Genomic DNA, 24,019 nt, shown 5'->3' with positions numbered 1-24,019 from the left:
AGTTGTAAGGTGTGTGGATTACAGTGGGATTCCTACGGATCTTACAACGAAGGGGTGGTCATATGGTGTTACAAATTTCACAGGCTTCTGCAGCTATGGCACTAAAATATACATGAGGCCAGAAAAATGTGTCTCATTAAAAGAAAACTGGTCCCTTGTTACTGAACTTGTTGGCTCTGGGTTGATCTAGCCAACTAATTAACCTGCTTCGTTTGCTGACTGAACCAGTGTTTTTGCTCAGTATCTCAGTGCAACTCCAAGCCAGCATTGCTGAACAGAGCACACTGGAGCATTCATGGGATTGCCAGCTACGTTCTGACCCTTGCACATATTTATTGCTGCTGATGAAGGAATCGGAAAGCACAGTTGCATGTTCAGGAGACTAAGCATGGAAACCCAAGGTTTTAGGTAGTCGTTTGTCTGCCTGTGCCTGTAGGTAAACTGGCAGGTGCCTTGCTGTGGCCCCACTTTGTCTATAGAAAATGGAAGATTTTTGTGAGGGAAGCAAATGTTAGGCTTTTCTGATTCGGATAGAAGGACGGTGCTGAAGGAAGGCAGTCGACTGTAGACTCGTCTTTGCTCAGCTTTGTCATCTCCCCTCACAGATCCGTGAATATGAGTGGATCCATGCTCAGACGAAAAGGTTGAAATTCAACGTGCTCATCACGACATATGAGATCCTCCTCAAAGATAAGGTGTGTAACAAGCAAAGAGGTGTTTGTGTGGACTTCTTTATCATGCGTAAATGGGGGAGTCCCTGAGACTTCTGCTGTGAGTAGAGCATCTAGCCATGATCCAGAGCTGCATCCTCCTCTGTGCTGGCTGAGAACCTGTAGATGCTGCTTGCTTTTACTTGGTCTGCTAAAAACACAGAATATAGTGTTCATGTGATAGGATTGTTACACAGTGGGAATCACAATGTTCACCATTACACACACAAATAAGCACCCGTCATCATGAAATCTGGGCTTTCTTTGCTTGGGTTAATCTGTGCTCATGGGGGTGGATTAAAGGGGCATAAGTGGGAGTAGGGGAGAGGTGTGCTGTAGGAACTTAGAAAATGTAAAGCCAGTCTGTTGCAGAAAAGCCCTTGTAACAGGTGGCCGGTCCTCTTAAGAAGAAGCAGCAGGCAGCCCTGTTAAGGATGTTCGGTTGTGTTGCATTTGGCTAAAGAGGGAGTGACCCACTGGGGCCTTTTCAAGTTCCTGGAAGCTGGAGTAAGGAGGGATGGGGCTGGGAGTGAAAATGGCTCTTCTAATATCCAGGAAGGACAGAGCATTTGGGTTTTGTTGTGTTTGTTTCATGAAGAATAAACTGTCCTGAAGCACTAATAACACAACCAACTCCCCTGGTTAAGATAGAAAGAGAAATGACCTTCTTACAGCCCTTAAAACATGTTTGGGGCACTAGATAGCATGCTAATTTTAAACATTTCTGTCCCATTTAAGTGAAATCATAATTGATGTGGGGCCTCTCTCTCAAAGGCAAGATAACAAGATAATAAAATAACTTCTTTTCAGGAGTTCCTGAAATCAGTAGGTGCCCAGACACCAGGATGATGGGCACAGTATAAGAATCACAGTAGCACATAATGGGATTACATGACTGAGATGAGGTGCACAGAGAGGTTAAGCCAGATGCTTATGGTGCTTGTCTAATCTGGTGTATCCTTTGGCTTTGTTTTTTGCTCCAGGCTGTCCTGGGCAGCATTAGCTGGGCCTTTCTGGGAGTGGATGAAGCCCATCGACTGAAGAATGATGACTCTCTGCTATATAAAACTCTGATTGATTTCAAGTCCAATCACAGGCTGCTGATCACTGGGACCCCACTTCAGAATTCCCTCAAGGAGCTCTGGTCACTGCTGCACTTCATTATGCCAGAGAAGTAAGTCTTGTTGTGTACTTCAGGAGAAAACAGCATGTGTCAAAGCCACTCTGTTAACTAGACATGAAAGTGAACAGCATGGAGTAGCTTTGGAAAAGCATGCACACCTGTGAATGAAGTGTGAATAGAGTTAGAGCAGAGGTTGGAAGCGGGAAGTTAGCACGTGCATAAAACACATAACACCGATTCCAAAAACAACCCCAAAAGCAGCTCTTGCTGGATTGCAAAAAGAAGAGATGAACGAGTCAGTCTCTGCCAAGTGCAAATGGGCAGATTTTCAGTTTCCTGAGGGGCTCTTATGAAAAGATGGAGAGGGCATAAAGAAATTGATTTTAAAATGGAGTAAAACCAGATCCATTTTTAGGGAGGACTGTGGCAAATACAAAACCTGCTGTCACGTAAGCGCTGGGTAGCCCAGAGCGGGGGAATGTGAGAGAGTCTGATTTTAATTCAGGAGACCAAGTATAGTGTCACAGAGATGCAGGGTAACATTTTAAAAAACGCATGTCCCATTTTCAAAATGGCTTTTCAATGAGATCGACAGTCCATGTGCTTAAGGCAGTTTTGATAATGCGACTCAGCATTTTTGAAAATGTTGCCTTTCACCTAATTAAGCTGGTACAGGCACTTTCAAAAAAATTTGAAAAAGGAAATATTTGGAGGATGGTGGGGGTTATGTTTAATATGTGCATACTTCAGCAACTGATGAAGTGAACATGGGTTCATGAAAGCATATTTTCTCTCTAGATATGCATCTTATTTACTGTATGAAGATGCATATCTGCTCTGTCTTCTGACTGCCCACTAACATGGCTAAATAGCTCTCTCTGCAATATGTACTAGCACAGATCGCAGTTTGGTAGGGAAAGCACTGTGTCTGAGACCAACTGAAGGATTTCAGTTTTGTGTCAAATTGTTCTGGTCACTGTTCAGTCTCCCATTGGCTCCAGCTGGCTTTGGGTCAGGCTCTTCAACAACTGACACATTACACCCCAGAGTGGTTGCAACTCAGTGGTGTATCCTTCTGCATACCACTGGGAAGAAAACTATTAAAGACAGATGAGGTGTTGATAGTAGTTGGCTTGGAAACCAAAAATCACAGAAGAAATCTGGACTGGAAGGAAGGGATGGTAGGATAGTATTGCAAAGGCCCATATTTATTCAGTAGTACCTGACCTGATCAGAGTAAATGTTAGGTTTCCAGGCTAACCTCAAAAGTTGTGAAAAGGAGACTAGTGTCTGCAAATGGTATGCTGAATGGTGATTTTTTTGGCTACCGTTTTTAGTAATATCTTTATTTTGGAAGGCGATTCATATTTATATTTACACGCTAGAGATCATTAACAGTATTTGGTAACCCTACTTTTGTTTGCTGGAGTGAATGGTGATGTATTGTATGCAACAAAAATTCTGGTCCCTTGTCCAGGAGACACGGTTCATCAATGAAGGCTGATTTGTACAGTGATTAGAATAGGAAGCTAAGGTTAGCACAGTATTCAACGTTGCCATTTATTGTCTTGGGCAAGTCACTTAATCGCTCCATTTTACCCTGCTATAAGAAGGCAATTTTGCAGCTCACTCACAGGGGCACTGAGTACATTGCTTTTGATTCAGTTGGGACTCGTCAGCTAGGAGGCATAGTCTAAGGGCAGATAATGAGATGGCAAGCCAAGAGGCTTTCTAACCCCCAACTCCTAAATTGTACCATCAGGTTTGAGTTCTGGGATGATTTTGAAGATGATCATGGGAAAGGGAGAGAGAACGGCTACCAGAGTCTCCATAAAGTCCTGGAGCCTTTTCTCCTGCGCAGGGTGAAGAAGGATGTGGAAAAATCCCTGCCAGCCAAAGTGGAGCAGATTCTCCGGGTGGAAATGTCTGCCCTGCAGAAGCAGTATTATAAGTAAGTTACTTTCTGAGTTACTGACAGTGACCAGTAGGTGTGGGTATGGGCTTCTTCATTAGTGCCTAATGGATCGTTCTTTACCCAAAATCTGCCGGACACGGTGTGATTGGCAGCTTCCTTCAGCAGAGGAAGAAGCTGGGAAAGGTGGCATAGCATCTTGTCCCCAAGTCACCTGTGTTTGGATGGACATTATAATTTACGTACATGCTGGGGTTTTTTTTGAAGAGAGGGCAGTGATAGAAATTAGCTGGTCAACTTCACAGGGAAGGGACCACACACTTCTCATTTCTGTGAAGCTCCGTGTTCTTTACTGTTAAAGAAGTTCACAGAGAGCAGCATTGGGATCTCAAGGGAAGAGCAAGCGGAAGTGTCATGGGGGAGAAATGAAATGGAGAGACATCGGTGAAACTGGTGCCGGAGCAAAAATGTCTCTCAAAGGTATTTTTCCTGAGGATACAAGTCTGTCTGTCTCTCCCCACTGAAATGATTTTTTGTTTTCTTCTGCCTGCAGATGGATTTTGACCAGAAATTACAAGGCTCTTTCCAAAGGGACAAGGGGCAGCACATCTGGCTTCCTAAATATTGTGATGGAGCTGAAGAAGTGCTGCAACCATTGCTATCTCATCAAACCTCCGGAGGAAAATGAGAGGGAAAATGGCTCTGAGATACTGCTGGTGGGTAGTTGTTTGGGGTGTAGTTGTTTGGGGTGCAATGGCTTTCTCCTTTCCTCTCCCCTTACTTCCACGCTCAGGCCAAAAAAAAGTTTTGCAAGTACTCTGGCCTCAGCTTGCTGGAAATCTGTTTTCTCTCCACAGCCACTCTCTATCCAGCCTTCCCCCTTGCTTTTGGGAAGACCCGGTGTCTGTTTAAACTGGTCGTCTAGGGTAGGATGGGCATATAACACCAGATCAGAGTTTGACACTTAGACTGTTTTGAACAGATGCATTTTGATTTGCACTGCAAAGCTGTATGATGTAGTTGGTGTAATGAGGGAAACATTACCCTGTATGTGTTGGGTCTGTATGGGACTTGCAGGGGAATGGTTGGAAGGATCAGCTGGAATGACTGTTACTTCTTTAGTCTCTGATCAGGAGCAGTGGAAAGCTAATTCTCTTGGACAAGCTGCTGACCAGGCTGCGTGAGAGGGGTAACAGAGTCCTGATCTTCTCTCAAATGGTGAGGATGCTGGATATCTTGGCGGAGTACTTGGCTATCAAGCACTACCCTTTTCAGGTGAGGAGTTCAAGCAGTTGTACACTGTGATTAACTGGAAAGGGCAGATTGAGAGCATGGGCCATTTTGAGTGCCCAGATTCTCAAGAGATTTGTAGCTGGTACTAAAGCAAAAGGCTCTGGTATGAACTGGGAAATGCCATCATATTCCCCCATTGCAAAGTGCTAATTGGGTTAAAGGAATGAGCACTGCATAGTCTGGGTGGATAGACAGAACTGAGCTAGGATTTAGGAGATCTAGGCTTAGTTCCTGGCTTTGCTGTTGGCCTGCTTGGTTAATCTTGGAGTCAGTCACACCATTTCCCTTTATCTCAGTTTCCCCACCTATAATATGGAGATGATGTTACTGACTTCCATTTAAAGCTTTGTTGAAGAGCTACATGCTGTTATTCATGTTGTCCTTATTACTCATCACATGTGAACCCGGGCATGGTGGAAAATACAGTGTGTCAATTCAGTGGTCTGTTCTGTTGACCTTGATTACCAAAGTGCCATGTGGCATCCAGAGAAATCTTTTCGTCCATAGTGGGTGCATCTACACATGCACACTTACTGCACAGTAATTAGGTTATTGTGCAGTAACCAAAAACTACTGCATAGTATGGGCACATGTCTACATGTGCGCACCCGTACTGTGACTTGTAACTATGGTGACTTATGCTAACTTGGGTGTAATTTTGCTACATGATGCAGGTAACAAATTTATGCCCGAGTAGTTACTGTGCAGTAACGCACCTGTAGATACGTTGCTGTGCAGTAATAGTATATGTGTGCGCGCGTATGTGTATGGACTGACTAACTGTACTCCCAAGTTGGTCCACACACAACATTACTGCATTGTAACGCCTTCACAGGTAGATAGATGCTGGCTTAAAAACGCACTTATTGCACAGTAAGTGCACATGTAGACATGCCCATATTGTTTCTACAGTGCATACATCTCGAGCTAGAAGTCTCCAGGGATGTGAACAGTTCTGGTCTGCTCATAGGGTGGTTTCATCAGGGAGTCCTGAGCTTTGGACTGGGCTTCTCCTTGTGGTACAGTTAGCTGATTCCCTCAAGATATGCTTGCTGCCTTCTGCTTGAGTGGGAACATGAGTGGGCTCCCTTGGCTAGTTTGGCTGTCCACTCCATTTCTCTTTAATGGATGCTGGCTTGACAGCCTTCAGCCCAGACGTTATGGAAGTGTCCATGTGCACAGAGCTTGCTAAAAAGGACACGCTTTACACAGGCAAATGTGCAATAAAGCCCCTCCTCCCTGCAAAGCAGGCCTTGATTCTTAAAACCCCACTGAGGGCTGTAAATACAGAGATCCTGGCAGGGAGCCTGTAACGAGAGCTGCCGTGTCACCCACCGTGTGACTGCTGTCTAAGCATGTCCCCCTGCCCTCGCAGCACAGCAGGTTATAGCAGTGCAGTTATTTTTAATTGGCGGTTATTTTTAATGATTAAAAGCTTGTAGCTGACAGCAGGCAGGGCAGGAGCCTGCAGAGCTCCCGGAGCTTTGGGGCAGTGATTTTTTTTTTAGGGGTCCTTTCTTTTTCTTCCTTTCACCATAATTGTTGGTTTTGCAGCGCTTGGACGGGTCGATCAAGGGGGAGATCCGGAAGCAGGCTCTGGATCACTTCAACGCTGATGGCTCTGAGGTACGGCGGCCAGGGGACCTGGGCAGGACGCTTGATCTGTGGGAGTTCACAGCTAAGCTGCAGCTGCAGTTTATAGCTACTGAGTGGGAGTGAGTTTGTGGCTTTTTTTTTAAAGGGCTCTGGGTACAATTAAGGGCATGGCACTGGCAGGTTTTGTATCCTACAGCTGTCAGCATTGCTTATTATAAACACCCTAAAGCCACAGAAAGCAAGGGGGGCTGTCTGGTTAGATCCAGACAGGATGCTCATTGACTACCAAGGATCAAAGCTGCTTGGACTTTCCCCATCTCAGTCCTGGTACTGAATCAGTCACAAAACGACTTGACTTTGCTGGGGTGCACAATCACCTCTGGGTTTGAACTGTTGGGAGGGGGGGTGGGAAATGGCTGGAAGCGCAGCCTGGCAGAGGGGTCTAGTGATTGCTGGATAGGGTTACGGTGCAGAGAGGCTCCTGGTTGCAGTCTCTTCCCTCTGGGCCTGCCTGCTGACTCACTGTGACCAGGTGTATGTCACAGGCTTGTTTATGCCTCACTCAGTCCAGTCCTCTAAAAAAAACAAGACCTTGCTTGGAAATCCAGGGTGGTGATTCCTGAGGAATGGGCTGGGAAGAATGAAAGGAGACTTAGCTTCCTAGTAGCACAAAGCGGCGTATTCAGAATGAAGGTGAAAAGCTGACTGTGATGCAGGCAGGGGGCTGGCAGAAGGGGAAAGAGGGCATGTGTCTTAAAACCTGCTTTTTCCTCCCTCTGGAGGAGACCCTGAGAGCCAGGCTGGCACAGCCAGTGACTTGGGCAGTCCTCAGAGTGACGGTCAGGTCAGGTGTCATTAGCGTGGGGTTGACCTCATACTGAGGGGTCCCAGGTGACGAAAAGGAGCATGCATTTGTCTGCTGCCTGGCGTGACCTTCAGAAGCAGCCGACTCAAGGTGCCTTTCCTTTTGAGCTGCTTGTTCCACCGCCCGTAGTGACACCTGCTGGCTGATTCTGCAGTCACACATCTCCTCTCCAGGTCTTCTCTTTGGTCTCACTGTAAGTCAGATGGCAGCCACCAGCAGTGACAAGCTTCTCTGCAGGCTGCAGGTGGCTTCAGTCAGGGGATCCTGGTTTCCTACCATGGCCCCCAAGACCATTAGTGCTAGGATTGACATGTCAAGGGTGTGCAGAAGGGGAGTCTTTCTGCCGTTACATCTCTTTCCTGTTTGTCCCTGAGCTCATCGGACTTCTCTGTTGTCCTGTTCTTCTCTGCGCTCCCTTGTAGGAGAAGATCTTTCTACCACGTTGTCCGCATACTCGAAACCTAATGGTCTCCCACTGTCCTTCCCCTCCTGTCTCCTCCCAGTGTCCTGGTCTCTCTGGATTCCCTCCCTTGCTCCTCCCCACCCTGTTCCCCCTTTGAGAATCTCTCGTTCTGCACTTAATCTTTCTTCCTAAACTATAGATTTCACTACACCAGGGGTAGGCAACCTCTGGCACGGGTGCCAGACCACAACACGCGAAGGCATTTTGCTTGGCACGTGCACCTCGGGGTGGATGGTGGGGAAAGGGTAGGGGTTGTGCTGCCACAACAAGGATCAGGCCCCTTGTGGCTCCCCCGCCGTGTGCCCCTGGCACACCAACATCTTGCAGGTTGGGGTTGTGGGTGTTTTTGGCACTCTGCCCAAAAACGTTGCCCACCCCGTACTACGCCTTCCTCTTCCTCAGCCTAGCTTGCAAGTCCCTATCGGGTGTATTGTAACCTGTGTTCCTTTACTGGCATTTGGACATACGTGTTTTAAGCGACCAATCCTATTTTTTTGCAAGCAGAGCTGTACCAACCTATCATGCATTGTACACAGGACTTCTGTTTCCTGCTGTCAACACGAGCTGGTGGACTGGGGATTAACCTGGCTTCTGCAGACACCGTGGTGATCTTTGACTCGGATTGGAACCCCCAGAATGACCTGCAGGCGCAGGCCCGGGCTCACAGAATCGGACAGAAGAAGCAGGTCAGATTAGCTGCCTGGTTCAGTCCCTCTGGGAACTCAGTCTGTTGATATAGTGCAGCAGATGCTACAAAACATCAACATATCCCCTTTACGTGGACTCCCAAGAATCTGAGCCTTCCCATCAGATCCAGAAATCTGTGGAAACTCAAACTGAGATGCAAAAAATCAAGCCAGATTTTGCTCAAAGCCAGGTCCAGACTTTCTCAGTGGGCTTGCAAGCTTCCTAGCAGATTGACTTTTATTAGTAGATGTTTTGGATGGGGAATCCAGAAAAAAGACGACAAAGCTGAGATGGAAATACAAAGCGCCCGAGCGAGGGACGGGGGAGAGGAGGGGAATGCGACTAGGTTACAAACGATACAACGTTAGCCGACTAAGCCCGGGGGTGGGGGGATGTGGGAAGGGGGGAGGGGAGGTGGGGGTTGCGACGCTGAGAGGGAAAGGAGATAGATACACACATACCTGTTACAGTGATCTGCAGCGTTGGAGGAAGTGGCTCGGAGAAAGCGTCTCAGTCCATAAAATCCGATCGCGGGGGTCCTCTATTGCATTAATACTACAGCCCACAAGCAAACATGTCCTATCAATCTTAGTCTCGTGCAGTTGTGGTATCCAGTGGTTGACTCAAGGAAGGAGTGGTCTAGGCCAGGGGTATCGAACTCCTCAGATCCTGTGGGCTGGACTGGGCCCACAGACTGGCCTTGTGTGCCTGATCCATTGTGTAGTGTTGGTCTATTCTGGCTGTCGCATGCATTATCTACCCTGGACAGGCCCATGTGCTGCCAGAGTGCACAAGGCCAGGGCTGGGGCTGGGGTGCGCTAAATTTAGGACCAGTCTGAGACCAAGAGGCAACACTGCGGGCAGGTGATAGGTTTACTTCAGCTGCTTCTTCAGTGCCCCAGGTCGAGGTCTCCCAACTTTGATAAGTTGGTTGAACATCTCTGGATAAGAAGCCTGTTAGAACAAATATGGGGCTAGAGACAGTGACCATGTATTCCACCTACTGTATTGTGGTTCACTTGTGCTGCCTTGTTAATATGTAAATGCTGTAGTTCACTCGTTATAGACATGATGCCGGGTGAAATTCCTTGGCTTGTTCTATTCAGGCAGTCAAACTTATATGATCAAAAATTGGCCCCCCTCTGACCATAAAATCTGTGAGTAACATTTTTCCACAACATCACAGAAACTCCAGTGTGGAAAGTGTTCAGGAGATCTGCCAAGAACTGCCTTGGTCTGTAGGCTTTGGTGGGGCAGAGAACATGTCGCACCAGGGCTGCATTTGCCTGTCCTGGTGGGGCAATGATGGGGAGCGTTTGCACAACATTTGAAAGCCATGAAAGAGAGAGCCACATAACTGGACTTGTAGCAGACTTAGCAAAAAAGTCCCTTTTGAGCTAAAGGCACAAGAGGTTCTTTACTAGTTTCCTTACTGTCCAAATCCCTGTAAAATAGTTTGCAGTGAAAAGGCTACCAGACCTTCAGCTCATTATTATAAGGGTCCCTCCAGGCTTAGGGGTGTGTGTATTATGTAACCTGGTCAGATGCACTATAAAGGACACTTATTTGCAAGAAGCAGATCTGCAGACACATTATTGCTGCCTTCTGGGAAGTGCCCCGAGACTGCTAGGAAGTAGCACAGGCTGTGAGGTAGTTTAGGCCAGATATATTACAGGTCCATAAAATATCCCTTCTCTTTCCTTACCCCTTAGGTGAACATTTACCGCTTGGTAACAAAGGGAACAGTAGAAGAGGAGATCATCGAGAGGGCCAAGAAAAAGATGGTGTTGGATCATTTGGTGATCCAGCGTATGGACACCACAGGTCGGACTGTACTGGATAACAATTCTGGGAGATCCAAGTAAGTGTCTGAGGAGGGTGAGGGAAACAGGAGCATCATGTGAAGTAATCAGCATGACTCTCACAGAGTCTCAGGGTAGTCCATGGGTAGTTTTTCTGCCAGAAAAGCACTAATGGTAATAGTTCACCATTGACTCTGGCTCATGTAGTCATTGGTATGGAAGCCCCATGGCGTGTCAAAGCTAGCCAGGATATAAAGAGCATTTTGTCCTCTCTTGTTTCCTATTCAGTCTCTCTCTACTTCCTTTTCCTATCTTTTCCTCTTTCTCCCCTGTATGGCTAGCACGTTTTTTCCTGCAGGATCCCCCGAATCATTAATATGTGAAGAATGTTAATTCCACAGCTGGAGTCCACTAGGATCAGCTGCAGTCTTTCTCTGGCTCTTCACCAGAATGTCTATTTAAATATTGTAATCCTTAGTCACTTCCCCTTTGCAGCTGGAGCACTTGAGGCTGTAGTCATCTCCTGTAGCTGTTGTTGCTCTCGGTGAAAGACCAAATAGTTGGACGGGTATAAGAGAGAGGATCATTTTCTTCTGCAAACGTCAGGAGAAGGAGGCTGTGGGATTAGCTTGCTACTGGGTCTCCCCATCTTGCCCCTTCCGTTTATTTGTCAAGTGATTTAGGACATGAGAGTAATAAAGGCACTGAAATCCAGACCTGCTTAATACCTCCCTTTTGGCAGCCTCCATGCCTTCCAGAGCTTTCTCTGCTTGCTCTTCCTCATTTCATCCTCCTCAGCCCACCCCTGAAGCCACTGATAAAGATAACCTTCCAAACACATAGGAACTCTTCCCTTTGGAGCCACTCAGTACTGCCACTTAATAAGCTGTGATTTAGAGTACAGACCTTCTAGGTGTCATATCAGCAGCCTTCTCAGCACTCCTGGCCCCTGCCAGGCCAGAAAGAGAGAGCCAGGGAACAGGAGGCAAGGGTTTCCTTAGTGCAGGGGAAAACATACACTAAACACCTTTGCAGATGGTGAGAAACATAGCTGTGTTTTTATGCTGTTGGAGAGTTGGCTTGGTGGCTTTTGAGAGGTCCAACTTCAACCTTTGTTTCCCTCCTCTCTCCTCCTTGCAGCTCAAATCCTTTCAACAAAGAGGAGTTGACAGCTATTCTGAAGTTTGGAGCAGAAGACCTCTTCAAGGAGCTGGAAGGGGAAGAGTCAGAACCTCAGGTAGTTTCAAGTAACCTCTTCAGGCTCTGAGGCTCTTTGTGAACAGCACTTCATCTGTACATTGGGATGGCGTAGAGGCTTGCCGGTTCACTGACCCTCTTGTTTTGTGGCTGGGGAGGATGGTTTAGGAAACCTAGCAGCTGAATTCAAGTTTCTAAAGCAGGAGAAGGAAGGGAGCAATGAGCAAGCCAACTGTGAAGATCCCTGTAAAAATGGGAGTGTCACAGCTGAGGTTTCAATGATGGAAGTTTTTAAAGGGGAGCTGTTCCTTCTTTTCAATATACATCTGTGAGTGTGTTTGTCCAGGACAGAGCAAACCGAGTCCCCCAACTCTACGAACAATCTATGAAAAATATGAAACTCCAGTGGGCACTTTGCTTTGGTAGTTTTTACAGAAATAAAGGAGTTGGCTAGAGCCAAAAAATTGTTGGGTCCCTTTCACCCTGTTTCCATGCATGGTTGTTTGACAGCAGTACTCTGAACAGCACTGTTAATGGCCCAAATAGCATACCACCGTTTTGTTTGGGGGAGAAGATCCACAATAAATAGGAGTCAGATTGAAATTTTTTGCTGTTCAACTGAAATATTCCCTTTATTCATCTAAACCGGGGCGGGCAAAATATGGCCTGCTAAGGGATTTTGTCTGGCCTGCAGCAGGTCCATCAGACCTGCCCAGCCCAGGTGGGTGTAGGGGTACAGTCTGGGCCGTGGCACTGTGGTCAGTCTTGCTGCCCCCAGGTGGGCAGCGGGGCTCGCGTGGTGCCTGGACTCTGTTTCTTGGCAGCTGCAATGGTGGTGGCTCCTGGCAGCCAGAGCTGCCTGACCTGGCCTCGTTACCTCAGTCCATCCACCCCGCGCTTCACTGTCGGGGCAGGACTTGTGCAGGCAAGGTGCTTGGCTGGACAGTTGGAATGGGGCCATGGATGGGTGTGGAGCACGGTTCCCTCTAAGATGCACATGTGCATGGCTGCACACAACTAAAAGCATGGCCACACAGAGCCATTTCAAGGCCGCGCACCAGGAGAGGCTGGGGTGGGAGACTGGCACGGGCTCCGCCAGCTCTGGGGAAGTGCTCCGCTCCCCAGCATCAGGGCCAGGGAGTGGAGCACTTCCCCGGAGCCGGTGGAGCCCGCGTCAGCCTCCGTGCCAGCCTCCATCCCTGCCTTGCCTCACCTCCGGGGAGGAGCCGCTGCCTGCCCCAGTGAGGCTCCGCCGGCTCCGGGACACTGCGGGACATGCCCCTGGAGGCGGAGCAGAGTAGTGTCCTGGAGCCAGCAGAGCCTCACTGGGGCAGGCAGCGGCTCCTCCCCGGAGGTGAGGCAAGGCAGGGATGGAGGCTGGCGCGGGCTCCGCCGGCTCCGGGGAAGTGCTCCACTCCCTGGCCCTGATGTGGGGGAATGGATCACTTCTGCGGAGCCTGCACCAGCTCTGGCCCCCAGCCTCCCGGCTCCAGGCCCCAGCTCCGGCCTCCAGCCCCCTTTGATGCATGTCCCATGCCGACCGAGGTGGTGTGCTCACAGACTGAGGCAGCACGCTCACAGACTGCTACTCCTTAGAGGGAACATTGGTCAGGTGTGGTGTTTGGGAGCGAGACGGGCGGGGGGAGAAGACCCTGGGATCTTGGGGTGGTGACAGCACAGGACCGGGGCACAGCTGCAATCCACTGCCCACATCCTCCTGAGGTGGACGAGGGTTTCAGAAGCAGGGGCATGCAGGGAGTGGGTCTGGGTTGGGGCAGAGCCATGATCTGTTCCCTGCATGCCTTCTGCCTGTGGAGCCCATACCCATTGCAGGGGCGTGCAGGCAATGGATTGCAGCTCTGCCCCAGGATTCACCCCTGTGCTGTCACTACTCCACAACCCCACCTTGTGATCCTGGCCTCGCCCACCCATCCCACTCCCAAACACTTCTCCCCACCCATGGCCCCATAGGGAGTTTTGATGATCTGTTAGAGGAGGGAGAGGGACTGGGGTGCTTATCTGGCCCACAACAGCTCAGCAAAATTCCCTATGTGGCTCATGAGCCCAAATAATTGTCCCGTTTATACTCTTGTCCTACCTAAAAGGTTTTAAGCCCTGACCTCAGTCGTAACACCTTTTAAGTATCTACAGATGACTAGCTGGTCTCCCAAACCTCCTCTATTTTGTTCATAGCCACATGATGCATACTTAGCTATCATACCCACCCCCCGCCGTGTAGCCGTGAAACCTCCCATTCCTTTCCATGGTTCATCTCACTCTGGTTTTACACTGTTCCTGTCTGCCTCTTAGGAAATGGATATTGATGAGATTCTGCGCCTGGCTGAAACACGAGAGAACGAAGTGTCCACAAGCGCCACGGATGAGCTCCTGTCCCAATTCAAGGTATAAAACAGATAGGCTTCTTAAGGACAGGAGAATGAGAGGGCCTCTCTGTCTCCCTAGCAGTGGGTGAGTTGAGGGGCTATGAACAACCTTGCCAAATTCAACATCAGTGAAGTTCATTGAGAAGAAGGGACGGATCTGATCAATACTGGCCCAGCCCCACATTGACTTCCCATGAGAAGGCTCTAGCCAATCTCTTGGCAGGCTCTACAGGAGCAAATAGAAACAGTCTTTACCCAGCAAAGGCCTGATGAGTTTGATGCATGGGAAAAACTAGAGATATGCTTATAAGTGATCTTGAGGAAGGGAAAATACACAAGTTACTTATCTTTGGGAACTAAGAAGCTAACCTGACAGAAGCTGAGGCTGAAGCCTCAATATTGCTCATAAATTTCATGTTCCTACTGATAGTTGGAAGAGAAGGCAGAAATAGGAACAGAAAGACTTTGGTTATAAAATAATTACTTAAGCCTTGGCAAAGTTCCTCGAGAGAAAACTTGAGACAGGACCAACAGATCTCTGGTAAGGTTGCCAGTGGGTGCCTCCAACCCTAAGGGTGTGCCTTTGCTTACAAGGTGGCCAACTTTGCAACCATGGAGGAGGAAGAGACTGAGCTGGATGAGAAGTCCCAGAGGGACTGGGATGACATCATTCCTGAGGAGCAGAGGAAGAAAGTCGAGGAGGAGGAACGACAGAAGGAGCTGGAGGAAATCTACATGTTACCCAGAATCCGGAGCTCTACCAAAAAGGTACAGTGTGTATGGGGGGAGCTGGGAGAGAATATCACCGGAGGCAAAGAGTAGGGAGAAGGCATTCTGGTGTGAATAGTTTTCTGGATCTGAGACCATCCCTGTCAAAGGGCATTTGAGACAAAGTGGAAATCAGATGGTAGGTCTGTTGTGTGCCGTATGCGTTAGACCTTGGGTCTGTGGTACAACCTTTGGATCCATGATGAAGTAGTAATGTGTCCGACTCATCTTGTGCTTTACAGAAAAAAATATACAAGCTGTGGAATCCATCTAGATTTTAACACAAGGCCAAATAACAAGCTGTTTGGTGGAGGCTAGATTAGAGATTATTTTTGAGGTGTAAATGGGACAAATTGCTGAAAGGGAACTGCTCCTTTTCCACTTAGGTCTGTGGGTGTTTGCAGGGCCAGCTGAGCCCCTCCTTCCATCTACATTGGGCACTTCACTTTGGTAGTTTTCATAGAAATAAAGGAATTGGCAGAGCCGGCAATTGTTAGGTCATTTCTACCATGTATGGTTGTTTGACAGTGGGCTATCAAGTACTCTGAACAGCACTGTTAATGGCAACCTTACCTATTTCCAGGATGTTTGCTTTCCATCTCCTCACTGAGCTTCACAGCTCACCACGGTTTCCAGAAAAGAGAGCACCCTTTCCAAGTTAGGTGTTTAAGTAGGAAACTCCATTAGTACAGGGAACTTGTGTTTCATTCCCATGCTTTAGATAAGGTGCATAGTAAGTGTTGACTTCAAACGTGTAAAAGCAGGTTGGTTCAGTGCTTGGGGACTATGGGTTTCTAGAAACTGGAGATCATCATTGGCACCTTGGTGTTTCTGAGTTTGACTTTGGGACCTTCAGTGTTATCACAAAAGTGTTTGGAATTAGCCTGGCCCAAGGAGTCGCCTGCTGGTTGCCTTGCAAAAAAAATGAATGAGATAGCAAAGTAGTTCCTGTTACGGTACTATTGCCCTCTTGTCACGTTTCAGGCTCAGACAAATGACAGTGAGTCGGATGCTGAAACAAAGAGGAGGCTTCAGAGGTCTTCTGGGTCGGAGAGCGAGACCGATGACACTGATGATGAAAAAAGGCCAAAGCGCAGAGGCCGTCCCCGGAGCGTGAGGAAGGATACCGTGGAAGGATTCACGGATGCTGAAATCAGGAGGTCAGTGCTGTGTGCAGGAGATGGGGAGAAGAGTGAGTTTGCGCAGATACAGCCATGACCATAGTTATGTCCCTCCTTCCCGAGCAAAGCACTTGCAAGTGTTGAATCACTTAGTTGGACTGGAGCCACCATCTTCTGAAAATCTCTCTTCTCAGGTGTCCTCTATACTTTGGGGGAGCAAACATTTATTCTGGGATTAATCCATTCTAGGTGGTGGCACTACATGTGTCTCTGTGCCTTCAGAAGGCTGTTGTTATTTTAATGCAGGAATTGTGAGGAGGAGGAATCCTGTTTTCCTGGCTCCTGTCATTTCTTTCGAATTTCCATACTCTTGGGCTTGCCTCCAGCTGATGGCTTTGAAATGAGCTTGATAGTCATTAGTCAGGCTCCAGCAAGATACATACCTGTAATTCTCCAAAAACACTCCTGAAATTGCCAGCCTCCAAGTGGGTGTGCTTAATTCAGGATTTAGGCAAGGGTGCGTGGGGGAAGCTTGAACTGCCACTTGGCTCAGACCAAGATCTCTGATTTTGACACTGTTGCTAAAGCAATGTTCCTGAGCACCAAATTCACCTCAAGAAAGAAATGTTTCCTTTCAGTTTTAATTTAAATAAAAGGCAAACTGACATGTTCAGTCAAGAATAGTAACCCAAGAATAACTGGTGTGATAGTGAGGTATCCTCCACTCTCAACATATTACATGTATCAGTTTGGCTGGGGCACAGAATCCCAAGACACCTTTTTGTTTTTGTACTTCCAAGCTGGAACTACCTCTAACCTCTTAAGCCTTTCCAAAGGAGCTTTATTGGAAGGCAGTGTCCAAACGCTCTTGTCCAGAGGGGGACAAGAGGCTTTCTTGAGTTTTCACCAACTTAGAATCACAGAATCATAGAAAATGAGTGTTGGAAGGGACCTTAGGAGGTCACATCTAGTCCAACCCTCTGCTCAAAGCAGGGCCATCCTCAACTGGATCGTCCCAGCCAGGGCTTTGTTGAGCCAGGCCTTAAATACCCCCAAGGATGGAGATGCCACCACCACTCTATGTAACCTGTTCCAGTGCATCACCCTGCTAGTAAGAAAATACTTCCTAATATCTAACCAAAATGTCCCTTGTTGCAGCTTGAGCCTATTGGGCACCTAGACATATGCCAGACATCTGCTCCCATGAGCTTTAGTTCAAGTATCTCTGCTGCCATTTTGAAGCACGGGACATTGAATACACATGACACTGTGAGTGTTTTAATTAGAGTGGCTCTCAGAGCCACTCTAATTAAAATTCCCCCAATTCCTCCACCCCAGGGCACATGTATAGATGCCCTCTGCTTCTTGTTCTGTCACCTGTCACCACTGAGAACAGTCCAGCTCCATCCTTTTTCGAACCCCCGTGCAGGGAGTTGAAGGCTGCTATTAAATACCCCCTCTGTCTTCTTATCTCCAGACTAACTAAGGGGGCAATCATTACTTCCCGTGATCTGCTGGCAACTCTCCTACTAATGCAGCCCAGTACACAGTTAGCCTTCTTGCCGACAAGGGCACACTGCGGGCTCGTATCCAGCTTGTTGTCCACTGTAACCTCAGGTCCTTTTCTGCTTAGCCAGTTGGTCCCAAGCCTGTAGCTTCATCCCAAGACTTGGTCCCAAGCCTGCAACTTCCTTGCATCTTTGAGCTGCTGGATTTACATCTGCAATAACTAGCTTGTTGCCTTGACTATAAACCAACCCTGAAATTGTATGGAGGGATGAATGTGTTTCATTGTGGAATATAATAGTTAGAGTTTTACTCTTTAGAAGGCAGAGAAAGCTGAGTGAGCAGGAATTTTGGGGGTGGATTTTTTAAAGCAGTTACTCCTTTTTTATTTATTTTTTAATCGGTCGCTGAAGTCATTGGGACTACTCAGAGAGGTAGTATTCTTCAGTCTGGGGTACAGTTGGCAAACTCTAGATCTGTAGCTGTGTGTATGCCATGTGACTGTAAAAGACTCCCCTCCCTGCCTTACAAAAATAAAATCATTTCAGGCTTGTCTGCCTGCTAATGAACAAGACTGGTTGCTAGATGGCTCCACATTTGGTTCTTTTTTTTTTCAGTGGTTTTCTATGTTTACAGCTTAAGCTTTGAAATTACTAATGACATTTATTTAACACCACTTTTCTCCATGGAAAATAAACTTAATATTTACTAGCACAGTGTGAGCCAAGACAGTTCTTTTTAACTAAAATTATGACTGTCCTTTTTTTTCACTATGACAAATGCCCAGCATTAATAGTAACCCTCTGTCCTCCTCCAGCTCCTTCTAGCCAAGGATTACAAAGCTCTGTGCCGTCATTAATGAATTAAACCTTGCAAAACAGCTCTGTGAGATGCTTAGGCAGTGGAAGTGGAAGCCTGGACAAAAGGATGTGGGAGCTCATGAAACACCTCAGTGTTTCAACTGCACTTAACATTTAGGACCCCTTTTATGAATCAAAGAGAATCAAAGACTCATGGAGAAGTAGGGCTGGATATTTCATTGATTCTGTTTTGAGATTTGTCTGGGTTTTTTTTGTTTAGGTTTATCAAGGCTTATAAGAAATTTGGGCTTCCTCTTGAAAGGTAAGTGTCAAATTGATTCTGCTCTTGAGAAAAGTTATCTGGGCTAATGCATTTATAAATGTGATGTTATTGAGGGAGATGAGCAGGAGACTTTTAAATCTGGTGACATGAGAACCTCCATGCATTGCTCAGTCCGTGGATGTCTCCAAGGTAGTAGATAGGCCCTGGGCTGCTTGGATGGAGCAAAACCTCACTGGGTCGTTGCATTCAGGGATAATAGAGTAGGAGTTCTGTATTGGAGGCACAGGAACACACTCTGCCTGATCTGGCATCTGTAGTCACTGAAAAAGCTTTCAGGGAAGATCTGTAAGTCGTCTACAGTAACATCATGCTATACTGTACTGTAGGGGAAATGTCCTCTTGTCCCCAGTGGCCATCATCTTTAGCTCTGAGATGTCAGGATCCCTTACACCTTGTCATTATTTCCCTTGTCATTTTTATCCTAGCTAGTTTCAGCTCTGTTGTGGGGGACAGAGTGTTTGGGAGCAGGGAGCATTTATCTCGCGTTCAGATAGTGCAGGGAAAGTCTTGAGCAACAGAGGATCGTCAGTGACCGAGCCTCCAGATGCATCCAGGAGTTTTCTCTATGCTTTAACAATGGGAAAGTCCACTGTTGTCCAGAGGACTGAATTGTTCAGACAACTCACAGGCAGTTTAAATGGAGTTGGCTGCATTACATTTAGAGTATGATAAACATATACAGTTAATGGGAAGCTCTGCAGCTGCTGGTTACATGCAGGATGTACCTGCCCTGTTGAACAACTGTAGTGGATTTGGTATGAACTTGTTTACAGCCAGGCATACTCAGAGATGCCTCATTCTGGGTATTTCTTTGGGACTGGGAATGTTGCATTGTGTTGTGGGATGCTGGGTCCTTCCTGTATATGGGTCTGTGGAAGGTGGCATCATATCCCATCTTCTGCAATCTGGTATCTTAACCCAGCACAGTGAATGTGGAGAGTGCCGATGCATGCGTCTTGCTAAACAGCGTTATCCTGATCCAGCCCACAGTTAAGCAATAACTTGCTTCTTGCTGCATCTGCTCTGAACTTTGAAACACTAGGGCAGCAGCTGCGTGGAGTGCCTTGAGATCCTTTCGAGGGTGCTGTGGGTGCCACACAATGTTACCAGTTTGGTGGGCACACCTGATTAATGAGATCAACCCAGAGTTTTCAAACAGAAATCCATAGTGTTAAAAACGTAGTGTCAGAAATCCATAGTGTTGTCTGAGTTCTTGGCAACAAGAGTTGTGCTATTACTTTTCTGTAGTCAAAAAGAGTGAAAACTAAGAGATGGCATTTTCGAAGGGTGCCTCAAGTCTGTCGAGGGGTGCCTTGTATCTAGACAGCTTGAGAAACACAGCACTAAGGCTTACTATGGCCTTTCAACTAAGCAGTATTACTCCAGGATTTAACCCTTGTTAAAGATGAACATAGGAATTTCAGTGCATTGGACAAAAAAGGGTGAGACACTTGGGAGTCGTAGCATGAAAAGCTAATTCAGAGATGTCCTTGACACTGGGAGAGATGTTTTGGCTCTCAGTTAAGGGCAGCTAATGTAAAAAGAAAAAAAAAAAGTTGAGCTAAAAAGAAATGTTTTCCCAAGTATAATAGGAACTGATCAGTTTTATCTGGAAAGCATCATGCCTGAATCCTAAAAAATTGACTGTGTGCAATGTGATGGATTATTAAAAGCTCAGAGAGAGATTCTTCATGCAGGGGAGGTTATACCACGTACAGTTAGCAAGGAGGCTCGGAGTTATATAATCTGAGCACTGTTAGCAGCCAGAGTTTGAGCCTGAAGCCTTTGATCTTTTTTTCCCTTTCTCAGACTGGAGTGCATTGCCCGGGATGCTGAGCTGGTGGACAAGTCTGTAGCCGATCTGAAACGTTTGGGGGAGCTTATTCACAACAGCTGCGTGTCAGCGATGCAAGAATATGAGGAGCAGCTGAAAGAAAATCCCGGTGAGGGTGAGTGAAAGCACTGCATGCTGGTTGCACTGACGTCTTTGTGTTGATCCACGGTGCTACTGGGGGAAGTATCCCTGTTCTAGATGAGGTGGTGGGTCAGATTAGCAACGACACGGGCAGTGGTCTTGTCACTGAAGAATAAGAGCTAGCTTAAATTTTGCTGCTTCTGTCACCTGTAGAAAGCTAATCCAGTTCTAAATCCTTGCATCTTTCAGATGGTGCTTATAATGAGAGAAATAAGTCATCAGCTTATTTCAGGTTGGCGCATGAAGCCAACCACAAAACCAGGGCATATTTAACTGCTTTCTGGGCTGGAATCAACCCAAAGCGTGCATCCTTCATTAGATCTGTGCTTTCAATTACCACCCAGAAACATTCCAGTGCTCCCATGGCACTGGGCCAAAGTCGTGTACATACTTCTAAAGATTAGGTCTGGGAGGACTTAAAAGCCCATCATGGCATCTGAAATTTTTCCAGTCTGTTCATTAATGTTTTACATTGAAATCTTTGTTGCTTCTGAGCAGGGAAAGGGCCTGGGAAAAGGAGGGGCCCAACCATCAAGATTTCTGGAGTCCAGGTCAACGTCAAATCCATCATCCAGCACGAAGAGGAGTTTGAAATGCTGCACAAATCCATTCCCACAGACCCTGAGGAAAGGAAGAAGTGAGTGTGGACAGCTGGGTGCGCAGCTGGGGGGTGGTTGAGTTTTGCGATGGCCAAAAGATAGCTTGGGAATATGGTTTTACTTTACACCACAGCCTTGAATGAGCCCCTCACCCCCGTCTTGTGTTTGAACTCCCCTCAGATACTGCCTGACCTGTCGTGTCAAAGCTGCCCATTTTGATGTCGATTGGGGAGTGGAGGAGGATTCTCGCTTGTTAGTTGGAATTTATGAACATGGCTATGGAAACTGGGAGCTAATTAAAACAGACCCCGAACTGAAGTTAGCTGATAAGGTAGGTCTCGGGATGCTGCTTGCTATGGTTCCTTGACAAGTTCAAGGAGACACGTTTGCTTTGCTTCAGAAGTAGATGTTCTCTGAACTGCTTCAGAAAAATAGTTTGAGGAAAACTGTGACCTCTGTGGAATGCTGCATCGTGCCTGGTGGAAACCAGAAACCAGAGTTATGTTACTTGATTGACAGTGAATTTGCTCTGAACCACTCCATATAAACCACATTGTAACAACGTGTGAGGAAAGCAGTGACAATGGCATTTGTGGCGAACTGCACAGTATTACGAAGTCTGGCCCTAGTGATTGTTTCCTTGTGCATCTAATGAGTATAAAGAGTTCTTCCCAGTATAATGACAGTGCTTCAGGCTCTGGGGTCAACTTCTGACTTCAGGTAATGCCGCTGCTAGTGGATACAGATGTGCAGGAGCAAAGATCAGATTAAGTTGTGATGTGACTGAGTTCCCTTGCATGCAATGCAAAGAAAAACAATTTAAAACTGAAATGAATGCCGCAGACATGGTTGCGGGAGTTCAGTGGGGTGTTAAAGAAATACTCCTGTAAATCTGACTCGCATCAAGCTGGAGAAAGCCTCCTGTAACCCATAATGGAGGGTCCTAGCAGGCTGTGCTCACACATATCCTTTCACCTCAGTAACAGTCGAGGTGTGGTAGCCCTTCACATCTCGAGAGTGCTTTGTGCTGAGCGCTGTTTGTGCCTGGGAGCCAGGCTAAAGTAGCTTCCTTGAGGCTCCTCTACTTTCCTGGATGGGAGGAAGGGGATTAGTAGTGTGTACCTGTTCCCTTCACAGTTTGATAGGTTTGTGTTGGTGTTTTGTTTTATCAAAAGATCCTACCTGTTGAGACAGATAAGAAACCTCAGGGAAAGCAGCTCCAGACCCGAGTCGACTATCTGCTGAAACTGCTGAAGAAAGATCTAGAGAAGAAAGAAAACACGAAAGACGGAGAAGAGGTGAGAGTGGGCCAAGTGTCCCACGAGCATTTGGACATTGTGTAGAAGGAAACAACACAACCCAAATGTCCAGCTCATTAAATAGTTTGTTTGAGGGGTTCATGGATGTGTCTGAACTCTGATCACTTCATTGTACTAAAACAAGGTTAAGGAGTGGGTATTAGTGGATAAGACACAGAGACCCTCTGCTAACTTTACAGGCCTGTCACTTTTTTTCTTACCTATAAGTGAGTGCTCTTGATGTGTGACTCACTGGAAGACCCGCTAATGGTAGCAGGCCCTAAGTCTTTCTTAGTCCTGTCAGTAGCATTTTAGTGTCAACGGTCTGTTCGTTCACAGTAGGGTTTTTTGCACTCAGGATAGCTTTCTTAGGCCTCTGATGCATTTTCTGTTTCTAGCCAACATAAGAGCCGCTGGCCGATTGTGGGTTCTCGCAGCCTGTCAGTGGTGCTCTTTGCCCTTTGCTGCCACCTCCCATTGCCCAGAGCATCTGAAGGAAAAGTGGCGTTTCTCTTTCCAGGAAGCTGGCTGAAGCTGTGTCCTAACTGGGTTCTCTCTTTACGTAGAGCAAACTAAAGAAGAGGAAACCACGTGTAAAGAAAGAGAATAAAGCTCCTAAAGTCAAAGATGAGCATGGGAATGAACTGTCCTCGCCTCGGCACTCAGACAACCCATCAGAAGAGGGTGAAGTCAAGGTGGGTGAATCCAAGCTGAAGTGGCTTTTCCAAGTGTTTCTGAACTGCATTGGTGCTGCAGAAGATAGGTTTGAACAGCACCTAGAGCAGTGCTTCCAGTGACCAGCAGAAAACCTAGTGTTAAACTTCCGTAGGAGATTAGCAGATCTGCCCAAGCAGTGGGCTTAATCACTTGTGCATGGAGGACATAATAAAGCTTTGATATAGATCAAGGCTTCTGACCCTGTAAAGGAGAAAATTCTTTCCATAATCAGGAAGCTTACTATTAGCAAAGTTTATCAGGATTGTGTTGTTCCATGAAAGGGAGTCTGTGTGTGCATGGCTTGGCAGGCAGTTTGAAGGTTCGCTCGTGCTTCTGATCAGTTGCTATCTGTTAAGAGCTATCTGATGTGTACTCTTGACAGGTAAACTGGATTATGGAACAGTATATTTGTTTGTATTTTGCCAGCCCACTACAGGTGGAGGTTGATTTAATTCATATCCTTAAGTGGGAAAGTTTATAGGGGATTAGGCAGATTACTGCCCTGGCCTTGCTTTCAGATTAAAAGGAGCAAGGAAAAACTGAGTGAGCTGGAAGACTTAGCTGCTGTTCAGGAACACGTGCTTTGTAGAAGCAAGGGTGTGTGAAGTGAGGGACTCTGGTTTTGTGAGCAATAGTTCAGTCTGTGCTGTAACTGATTTTCCAGGAGGATGGTTTGGAAAAGAGCCCAGTGAAAAAGAAACAGAAGAAGAAAGAGAACAAAGAGAACAAGGAGAAACAGACAACCACTAAAAAGGAGAAGGAAGGCGACAAAGAGAAAAAAAAGACAAAGGATAAGAAAGAGAAGGTACTGGCTGTGTTTCATGTGGAGCCTTTAGATCCAGGTGTTCCAGGCCTTAAAT

The 24,019-nt window shown here is 46.9% G+C and overlaps 1 protein-coding gene across 1 annotated transcript in view; it reads left to right on the top strand.

The window, feature by feature from the left end:
* The window catches only part of CHD2 (chromodomain helicase DNA binding protein 2), a 75,413-nt gene that overhangs the window by 39,282 nt on the left and 12,112 nt on the right, over positions 1-24,019 (top strand). Inside the window, 19 exon segments of the mRNA XM_090029591.1 lie at positions 606-695; positions 1,694-1,884; positions 3,596-3,784; positions 4,299-4,461; positions 4,868-5,020; positions 6,593-6,664; positions 8,499-8,648; positions 10,362-10,510; positions 11,592-11,688; positions 13,959-14,051; positions 14,627-14,800; positions 15,785-15,960; positions 18,508-18,549; positions 20,380-20,519; positions 21,044-21,182; positions 21,325-21,475; positions 22,320-22,442; positions 23,009-23,137; positions 23,824-23,964. Of these exon segments, the coding sequence (XP_089885717.1) occupies positions 606-695; positions 1,694-1,884; positions 3,596-3,784; positions 4,299-4,461; positions 4,868-5,020; positions 6,593-6,664; positions 8,499-8,648; positions 10,362-10,510; positions 11,592-11,688; positions 13,959-14,051; positions 14,627-14,800; positions 15,785-15,960; positions 18,508-18,549; positions 20,380-20,519; positions 21,044-21,182; positions 21,325-21,475; positions 22,320-22,442; positions 23,009-23,137; positions 23,824-23,964 (2,562 nt within the window).

This window comes from Crocodylus siamensis, chromosome 15, assembly GCF_052110815.1.
Source record: "Crocodylus siamensis isolate JL-2025a chromosome 15, ASM5211081v1, whole genome shotgun sequence".
NCBI lineage: Eukaryota > Metazoa > Chordata > Crocodylia > Crocodylidae > Crocodylus > Crocodylus siamensis.
Note: the sequence above shows the minus strand (reverse complement) of the source record. Positions and strands in the feature narration are given on the sequence as shown.